The sequence below is a fragment of the Melopsittacus undulatus genome, chromosome 11, assembly GCF_012275295.1.
Source record: "Melopsittacus undulatus isolate bMelUnd1 chromosome 11, bMelUnd1.mat.Z, whole genome shotgun sequence".
Lineage (NCBI taxonomy): Eukaryota > Metazoa > Chordata > Aves > Psittaciformes > Psittaculidae > Melopsittacus > Melopsittacus undulatus.
Window position 1 is genome coordinate 24097917 of NC_047537.1, and position 10141 is coordinate 24108057.

The 10141-nt window shown below is 58.5% G+C and overlaps 1 protein-coding gene across 2 annotated transcripts; it reads left to right on the top strand.

Annotated features, from left to right (window-relative positions):
- Positions 1-3600: 3600 nt before the first annotated feature.
- On the top strand, positions 3601-6736 carry NPTX1 (neuronal pentraxin 1). 2 transcript variants are annotated; one of them, XM_034067912.1, is made up of 5 exons: positions 3601-4064; positions 4545-4752; positions 5099-5343; positions 5438-5617; positions 5727-6736. In XM_034067912.1, the coding sequence occupies exons 1-5, from the start codon at positions 3633-3635 to the stop codon at positions 5946-5948; spliced, it is 1287 nt and encodes a 428-aa protein (XP_033923803.1). In that variant the 5' UTR covers positions 3601-3632; the 3' UTR covers positions 5949-6736. The 2 variants fall into 2 exon arrangements, with proteins under 2 accessions (XP_033923803.1, XP_033923804.1); XM_034067913.1 differs by having other exon boundaries at positions 4548-4752; positions 5727-5948.
- Positions 6737-10141: the final 3405 nt, after the last annotated feature.

Consider the following 10141-nt stretch of genomic DNA (forward strand, 5'->3'; position numbering starts at 1 on the left):
GTTTGAGATGCGAATGATGAAAGAAAGGAAAGGAGAAAAGGAGAATGTGAGAGAGAAGGAGAGAGGCAGGGAGAGAACCAGAGAGGGAGAGATCTACAAAGAAAGACTGCAGCAAAATGCAGCAAATTTCCTAACTCCGGTCCAAAGCATTTGTCTGTTACAGAGGGAATAATCCACATCCCAGGCTGTATTTGTACTAGCGACACACCATGCTCAAGCTGTTCTAATGACAGCTGTAGATTTCAGAAGGTGTTAAAACACCCATTTTGCATATCCACTGTTTTGCAAACTCCACCACGGAGCAGCCCAGACACGTGTGAGGGCTCTGCGCATCCCGTCTGGCTGCACAAGGCAAAGGGCTCCAGGGAGGAACCTGCTCCCTCCTTGTGTGCTCCACAGGACAGTGGGGCTGGGTGTGAGCAGAGATCCTGTCCCTGCTGCACCCCCTGAGAACACCCCTTGGTATTGAAACCCTGACAAAACAGCCCCAGAGCCCTGCCATGTCCTGCCCGAGCATGTTGGGATGGGGCTGTACAGCAGATGATCCCTGTGGGAACCTCAGAGCTACCAGCTAGCTGCACAAACAACAGGAGCTGGCTTCCCCACTCAGTGTAGTCTACCCATTACTGTTTCCCATCACAAAGCTGCCTCCATCCCATAATGGATCATATTGTTCCCACTCCACAGAAGAGACTTAACTGCGGAATCAGCATTACCCCACAGGAGATGCTTTATGTACAGCAGGCTGCACAAATAGGAGAGAAAGCTTCCACTCCCTGCTCCCTTGGGCTCCAGCTCCCAGGATTAAAAAGATTTGTCCACTGGAAAAAAAAAAAAAAACCTGTCCTTTATGCATTTGTAACTCTGCTGTTCCCACTGGAAGGCTGGCATGGAGCAGGTCCAACATCCACACAGCTCGCTGCTGCCCTAGGAGCAGGGAGCAGGTCCCAGGGGATCACCTGACCTGCCCAAAGCCATACCCGGCTGTCACAAACACAAATGTGCCTGCTGGCTCCTGGTCACAACTGAATCACCCCCATAGCTGTGCTCAGTGCTTTCCACTACTGAGCCCTAACTCAGCCAGCTCTGGAGCATGCCCCAGGAGAGGCACGGGAAGAGTTAAACCTCACTGGGGCTCCATTATTCCATTATGCCCGTGCAGCTCCTAAATCTGCAAAAGCAATAACGGATGCTCCTGCATGATTCAGTGGTTCTGGGAAAGCTGAAATCTTGATCATATTTTCCAGTTCTTTCTTTGCATTAGGAGGCACAGAGGGGATTCTGCTTACTCCTGGGGTGCAGCTCTGTTGTTTCTCCCTATCCAGGTAGCTGTGTGGTGCCCATCACCGTAGCATCTGAGTGTTTATTTTATTGAACTTGTCACCTCGGCCTCATCTCAGTCTGATGTTCTGCGGGTGACAAAAGATTCCCAGTTACATGGGTTCTGTGACAGGAGCAGCTCGTCAGTCCCATGCAGATGTTCGAGCAGCAGGCACAGACTCAGTGCCTCAGGCTGGCTCTCGCTGCTGGAGCTGTCGCCTGCAGTAACATTATTTGTGGTTTGTGTCCCTGGCTGTGGCAGAGGAATCAGCCCTGCAGTGCTCAGCCTCTGCCATCGCATCCCCTTTGAAAACCAACCCAACCCCAAGCCCAAACCAGCACAGAGGGAGACCGCTCTGCCCAGTAAAACACACCCTGCCTGCCCCCTCCTCAACTCCTCTACTCCATTCCTGTTGCACTGGGATGCTGCACAGCACAGAGTGCAAGCAGCAGGGAACGTACCCAGGGCAATGAAGCCAAAGGTGTGAAATTCAGATTTTGCCCCAGGATCTCTTGCCGTGGGGCACACAGCACAGAGATGAGCTCCCCTCCGGGCTGCTGTGTGAGGCTCAACACTAGGAACCAGAAACCTTGGGAAGGCTCCAAATGCCAAGTCTCTGCAGTCCCCTTGAGCACTGGGATGAGTTTGATGGAGGAGAGCAGTGGAAGCACCACAGAATCCCAGTGGAGGAGCCACAGAGGTGCCAAGGCTCTGGCACATCTCCGTAATTCTTAGCCACTCCTGTTCCAGAGCTGCTCTGTCTTCCCAGGCTGGGCATCAGTGGCTATTCCCAGCCATGGCAGAGAACTGGGGGTTGTCACCCCTGTGTCCTGTCTGCTGTGCAGAGGACAACCTCATGCCTCAGGGTTTGGCCATAAAATGCTACTTTAACCTGCAGAGCACTGATGATGAGGAAAGCGGCTTCCCCAGAGCAGGAAAGTGCCTTTGAGGAGGAGACACTCAATGCCAAGGCAGGGTGCATCAACCTCCTGGGGCTGGAGGAACTCCCACAGCTGAAAACGTGTCAGACAGAGTCACAGAGCCCCAGCTCTGACAGGAGAAAGGGGGAAGGACCTCGAAGCAGCAGTACTACATCTTCTGTGGACCCATGGACCAGAAGTATTTGAATCTTACTGACCCACTTCACTAGCCAAAATTAATTGCTTCCTATTTCACAGGATAACATGGCATTATGTAAATACTTTGCCCATGTGGACTGCTGCCATGCAGGTTGGGTAGCTCAGGCAGTGGGATGAGAGAGGAGCCAATTCCCATGTTTACCAGACAGTCTGCTGGCTAAACATCCCAGAGATTGAGCATTTCCTAATGCAGTGAGAAGACAAGGACAAAACCACAGTCAGGAACTCCTCAAGGAGCAGGGCTGCAGGTCCAGGGAGGTCTCACTTGTGCTCAGGTGCCTTGGTCAAGGGAAGGCTGCAAGGCACAGACACAGGGAAAAGCTACGCACTCACTTCTCCAGGACTGAAGTGGAACCAGCCTTGGAATTGGCCTTGGCTGAAGTGAAGACAAGAAAAACTGCAGTGCTGGTGGCCATGAATGATTCCCACCAAGAACAAATCCAAATACTACCCAGAAATTGGATTTGTTTCATTAAAAAGAAAGAAAAGCAGTGATGACTCTCTGGTGCCCACCACAGTCCTGGCACCAACATTTCACCCCTCGGACACCCAGTGACCCAGGTCCCAGCTGCCCACCCGTGTTCACCCCATGGAGCCCCAGGGGGTCCTGCCATGGGGCTGCCCTGCTGGGGAATGGGAGAGGACCAGGGGTGCCCCAGTGGGGAGAGCAGCACTGAGTGCTCCAGGACTGCAACCAGCACCCCCAGACCCGCACGCTGCAGCACCCCCTCCGTGCACCCCTGCACATGACACCCGCAAGCACCCAATCTCCACTGCACCAGCTCTGCTCCGAGCTGCACTCGCGACCTCCCATGAACCCTGCTCACACACACACCCATACATGCACACAGACCCCGCACACACACGCACGCACACTCGTGCACACTCCCATGCACATATACACTGCAGCCCCCCCACGCATGCACACTCGCACTGCCACGCACATTCACTCCCATGCACACACGCTCCGTGCATGACATGCACGCTCCCATGCGTTTCCCTGCACACACGCACTCACACACGCACATTCCCTCCCGCCGCGGGAGCGCTCCCTCCCGGTCCTCTCCCTCCTCCCCCGCCGGAGTTCACGCGTCGCTCCGTCACGGCGCGGCCCCGCCCGGGCGCTATAAGAGCGGAGCCCGGTGCCGCAGCGGGCCCGGCGGAGCAGAGCCATGGCCGCGGGGCTGCTCCTGCTCCCGCTGCTGCTGCCGCTGCTGCCGCCGCCCGGCCGCGGGCAGGGCTTCGGCCAGACCCGCTTCGTCTGCACCTCGGTGCCGCTGGACGGGGACATGTGCGCTGCCGCCGCGCTGGGCACCGGCTCGGCCGAGGAGCTGAAGAGCACGGTGCTGCAGCTGCGGGAGACCGTGCTGCAGCAGAAGGAGACCATCATGAACCAGAAGGAGACGATCCGAGAGCTCACGGCCAAGCTGGGCCGGTGCGAGAGCCAGAGCGTGATCGAGCCGCCGCCCGGCGACGGCAAAGGCAGGAAACCGTCGGTCTCCAAAAACACCATGGGCGACCTGTCACGGACACCCGCAGCCGAGACCCTCAGTCAGCTGGGACAGACGCTGCAGTCGCTCAAGACCAGGCTGGAGAACCTGGAGGTACGCGCTCCCCAGCGGGAGCTGCACCAGGCACCGGAGGAGCCGGGCACCGCGAGCAGAGCCGGGAGGTGCCGGCTGGAGCGAAGCCGGGCACTGGTCGCCACACTGGGCACCGGGAAAGCCAGGCGCAGGGAGCAGCACCGGGTGCAGGGAGCCTCCGGTCGGAGCGGATCCGTGCACCGGGAGGGGAGCCGGAAGCCGCGGGTCGGAGCGGAGCTGGGCACCGGGAGCGGAGCCGCAGCGGAGAACCTAGCACCGGGTGTCTCACTGAGCACCGGGAGCTGAGTCGGGCACCAAGAGCCGGAGTGGCACCGGGGAAGCTGGGCCCAGGGAGCGGAGTCGGGCACCGGGAGCTGCACTGGGCACCGGGGAAGCAGGGCACCGGGAGCGGAGTTGGGCACCAAGAGCCGGGAGCGGCAGCGGGGTCCGGGAGAGCCGGGCCGGGCAGTAACAGCCGTCTCCTGTGCTCACCCCTTGCAGCAGTTCAGCAGGATGAACTCCTCCAGCCAGACCAACAACCTGAAGGACATCCTGCAGAGCAAAATCGACGACCTGGAGAAGCAGGTTCTGTCCCGGGTGAACAGCCTGGAGGAGGGCAAGTTCAACCCCCGGAACGAGTCCGAGGAGCGCGGCAAGATCGAGAGCACCCTCACCTCGCTGCACCAGCGCATCAGCGACCTGGAGAAAGGTACCCGCTGCTCCGGAGCCCATCCCGGTCCCAGAGCCCATCCCGGTCCCAAGCGCTGCCGGGTGGGATGCTGAGCTAGCCCATCCCGTTATGCCCCCTGGAGAGGTCCCTCTCCCCCAAGTCCAGGCAGATGATTCCCACGGGCTCCATAGCAGGAGCCGGGGATGCTCAGGGCTCTCTCCAGTGCTGAGGATTAGGGAGCCGAGCAGCGCCTGAGGGATTTGCTCCTCGGTGCCATCTCAAGACCATTGCATAACGGGGAGAGGGGTTAGGGAGGGAGTAGGACACCCCCAAAGAGGGCACAGATGGGGTCCAGTCAGAGCCCACTGTGCCTCTCTCCCCGCAGGCCAGAAGGACAACCGTCCCCCGGACAGGTTCCAGCTCACCTTCCCGCTGCGCACCAACTACATGTATGCCAAGGTGAAGAAGAGCCTGCCCGAGATGTATGCCTTCAGTGTCTGCATGTGGATAAAGTCCAGCGCGTCCCCCGGCATGGGCACCCCCTTCTCCTATGCTGTGCCTGGGCAGGCAAACGAGCTGGTGCTCATTGAGTGGGGCAACAACCCCATGGAAATCCTCATCAACGACAAGGTACAGTCCTGGGGAGAGTGACAGGTGGGGGGGACCGGTGTTGGGGGCATCACTGGGGATGCCCATGCACACCACCCTGACCCACCACCCGCAGGTGGCCAAACTGCCCTTTGTCATCAATGATGGCAAGTGGCACCACATCTGTGTCACCTGGACCACGCGGGATGGCGTGTGGGAAGCCTACCAGGATGGCACGCAGACCGGCAATGGCGAGAACCTGGCGCCCTACCACCCCATCAAACCCCAGGGGGTCCTGGTGCTGGGCCAGGAGCAGGTAAGGGGTTGGTAGGGGGGTGCCCCTGCTCCACTGGGTGCACCTGAGGGGATGGACTGGGTGCTGGGTGCTGTTGGGTGATGTCCCCAATGACGGTGGGTCCTTGCAGGACACACTGGGTGGTGGGTTCGATGCCACGCAGGCCTTCGTGGGGGAGCTGGCCCACTTCAACGTATGGGACAGGAAGCTGAGCCCAGGGGAGGTCTACAGCCTGGCCACCTGCAGCACCAAGGCGCAGGCGGGCAATGTCATCGCATGGGCAGAAGCCAACATCGACATCTATGGCGGGGCCACCAAGTGGACTTTCGAGGCCTGTCGCCAGCTCAACTAGAGCCACGGACGAGAGAAACCTCCTCATCGGGTTCTTCTCTTTCTTTGGGTTTTGTTTGGTTGGGTTTTTCCTCCTTTTTTCGCGCTAAACCACCCAAGAACGAAGCCACCCGCCCCATCCCCGGGAGCAGGGGTGCCCTGGCAGCGGGGTGCCCGCTCCCCTAGCCCCACGAGCCCCCAGTTTCTGTCTTGCCAATGTCCTTCAATGCCTGCGTGCCTTGGCCTGGCGTGGCTGCACCCCCCCCGCTGCCCCCCCGGGCCTGGTTTCCGCTTTGCTGCCTCCCCCCCACACCAGGACACCCCCTTCCCCGGGCACCGGCGCCTCCAAAGGCTGTGACCCCTTCACAGGGCTCCTCTCCCTCCAACCTGGAGCCCCCCCAGCAGGGTGGTGCCCCCGGAGCCCGGTTCCAACACCTTCCCCCCCGCTTGGCTGTGCTCCCTCCAGGGAATGCAGCAGCAGCCAAGGATGGGATGACACCAACCCACCCCCCCCCCCCAAGGGACACTGGGGTGTGAGTGCCGCTGTCCCCTTCTCCCAGCACCACAGCCATAGCCCGGGCTGCGGTGGGCACCGGGACGGGACCCCCCCGGTGGGATCCCCCCCACTGGCCCTGCTCCCTGTCCTGCTGCACTCAGGTACATCCCCCCCCGGCCCTGCGCCTGCAGCCCCCCAAGGCCTCCTCGTGCCGTAGCTGGTGACAAAGAGCCTTTACCCTGCCCTCGAGTCTGGCTCCCACTGAGATGTCTGAAGCCTTTCTGCTTTTGATAAACACAATGTTGTTTCTCTTACTGTAAAGGGAAGTTTATTACCAATAATTAAAAAAAGGGTATTTTTATGAAGATAAAAAAGAATTCCAGAAGGAAGCAGCTCCCTGAGGAAGCAGCACCTGGAGATTCTGCAGGACACACACACACAAAAGAGATAAAGAAGCATATTTTGAAATACCAGAAGCATTTTGTATGGTTTCCTTTTCTAAACTCCCCGTTTGTACTCCAGATCGCAGAAATCCCCCCCAGCCCCCCCTGCCCCCCGAGGGCTGCCCTGGGTGGCAGTGGAGGATTAGGCTGAGAATTCCCACAGGGCTCCCACTCCAGAGACGCAGCAGGGAGATGCCGAGGGGCCGCATGGAGCCGGGCAAGGCCAAGGCCCCCCCCCCCCCCCGGGCAGAAGCACAGAGCTGGGCCAGCCCCAGGCCCCAGCTGATGAGCAGCAACACCCCCCACATCGAGAGACCTTCTACCAACTGTGGCTCAGGGCAGCGCGTTTTCAGCTGTGCTCTTTTTAAATCCAAACCAAGACAAACAGAAGAAAACCATCGTGAGTTAATTTCAGTTCCTCCTCAGAACCTGTTCGCGCCAGCAAAGCAGCGAGAACAATGTGCTGAGAAGAACAAAGCACTGCAAAGGTTCCAGCCACAGAGCCAGGTGCGTTGGATTTGCCAAAACGACAAGGAAAGGGTGCGATGTCAATGCGATGTACATAGTGTATAGTAGGGGAGAGGATAAATGTCTCTTGATTTGTCATTATTCTGCTAACCAAAGCTGTACATTCTCCTATTCCGTGCTCTCTGTCCCCGTTGGGTTTTGAGTGGGTTACGACAGACACCTCCAGCCCGCAGCAGCCGTTCTGAAATGCACTGTTTCTACTGAGACTCATGCTTTTGCCATTTTACTGCCGAGATGACATGAATTGTTGACTTTATTTTTACACAATAAAGAGTGAAGAAAGACGCTGGGTTCTGATGTGTCAGCCAGTGCTCGGGAGCCCATCTTGCAGAACACGGGTTCACCTGCATGAAGCAGGATTCCTGCCCTGGGATCCTGCTCAGGCACTCCCTGAGCCTCAGCCATCCCTGCCAGGCTCCCTCCATCTCCTGTAGCATCATCCCGAATCCCTCCCTGCTTTATGCAACACCAACATGCACATTGATTATTCCCCCCGCCCAAGACACAGCCTGGGTGCTCAGCTCCCCCGGGGTGTCTCCACCAGGCTGGTGGCAGTGGGACAATGACACCTCAAAGGGGTCAGTGCCCATCACCCCAAAGGTTGTGGCACTGCTGCCAGCCCCGGGATGTGCAGCTCTCTCCCTGAGGGCAGGAATTGCGCTGGGGGTGCGCTGCTTATCCTGGGGCTCCAAGAGCAATTCCTGGAAGGCATCATCACTCCCAAGGGCAGATCTGAGTGCAGGGGTGACACCGGGCACTTGGCTCGGTGGGTGCATGGCTGGAGGCCACCCGTGCCAGGGACATGGCAGCAGCGGCTGCTCAGTCTGTTCCTAAGGAATGTTCCCACTTGTCCCCACACCCGCTGCAGCACAGGCTTGCCAGACAGATTGCTTTCAGCATAAAGATACAAGTAGGAAAACCATTATTTCCTCCTTAAAACCAGCCAGAAACAATTCCAATCCCACTGCAGCTGGGAATGGGAGCTGTACGGGCTGCTTCAAGACTGCTGCCTTGGGCACCACGCAGCCCTTGATGACACCAACACTGCCATTCCTTCCTCTGTAAGAGCAAGGAGATGGTGACACAGGCTGGAGGGGGACAACTGGCATTAAACAGCAGAGCCTGTGCTCATGGCCAGCGAGTATCAGCCCCTGGGGGCTGGCTATGTCCCCATGGCTGCTTGTGCTGCATCCTCCCAAGCAGCATCCGCAGCCTGCTGCAGCCTCTGCCAGCAGCATCCCTGACCCGCCGCCTCCTGCATCTCCAGCTGCAGGGAGCAGCCACCCCAAGGCCCCTCTCCTTCAGCCAGTGCCTGCCACACTCATAAAGCCTCTTTTCCTCAGGAGGATTTGCTCCTGCCACTGCTTCAGGTCCTTTCCAGGCTGCCTCAAGTCACAGCCATCATAACGCAGCAAGGGAGGGAGGACGCTTCCAGGCAAGCTGCAGGTCTGGGGACCTGGCAGGTTTTCCTCTGCTGCCAGCCACAGTCAGGGGCAGATTCACAAGTGCTGTGCACCCATGGCAGGGGACAGTCACCAGCAGGAATCCTCCAGGAGCAAGAGGTAAAATGACAGATCCAGACTGGTTTAGGACAAGTTACTGAGTGGCACCAGGGGCATGACCCAGCCCTCATCAGCCTCCTGTGGGCAGTCAGTTGAGGATGGGCTGCTAAGGGAGGATGAGGAGCAACGCAAGGCAGGAGTCAAACAGGGGCACGATGCCAGAGGACACAGAAGGGGTGCTGGAGACAATGGAGCAACCAAGAGCTTCCCATCCCCAGCTCGGAGCCACCTCAGGTAGCAATACAAAACCGTGCTCCCAGGAGAGAGGGGACAGACCATCAGCTGGGGGCTGGTGCTGTGCTGTCATTTAAACTGCAATGAAATGTTACACTAACAGGCTTTTTCCTTTTTGTTTTTCCTGGTGGGAGCTGGGAACATCCCTGTGATTGAAGGGGGCTGTCTCACTCCCCGAGGTGGGCACAGCAGAATGAGATGTGGGTGAGCTGGAGCAGCCAAGCCTGCATCAAGAGATGGATGCAAACAAACCTGCTCATCACTCCCAGGGCTGCAAAGAGACCCTTGGTCTGACCCCCCCCATGCCTGCAAGAACTGGGGCACAGCACCCCAGGGCTACCCGCACACACAGCAGCAGCCCTGCTCCCAGTGGGAGGGAGATGAAGGAGAGGAGCAGCACAATCCCATCGATAACACACACAACCCTGACACCTCGCCCTGCAGCCAGAAACCGCTGCTTCAGGCTGGAAGCTGTTTAGTGGCACCAGCTCTGCCTCGGTGACACTGCTGATAGCCAGCCCAGTGCCCACTGCAAGCACAGGGGCGAGGGAGAGCGTTACCCACAGCAGTGCTGAGTGCACTTAATCCGGGAGGCTTTTAGAGCAGCGGAGCAGATGGATATCCTGGGCTGTGCGAGGACAGGCCCCACCACTCAGGAGATGGCTCAGGAATATTGCTGGGGGCGAGGGAGAGTTCTTAAGGATGGGATGGAGCTGGGATTTACAGTTCTGATCTGACTCCTCGCTGGCGACTCGCACGGAAGAGAAAGCATTGCAAGTGCTCTTGCAGGCGTTCTGTGCCCCATTGTTCATCCTTCCCTCCCCACTCCTCAGGCATAGGTCAGCTCCTGTTCAGGAGGGGAGAGGAGGTGATGGGCCAAGGGGAACATTACCCTGCTGTATTCCATAGCAAAACACCCACAGAAACCAGAGGGACGTGTCCTGGTGTGGCC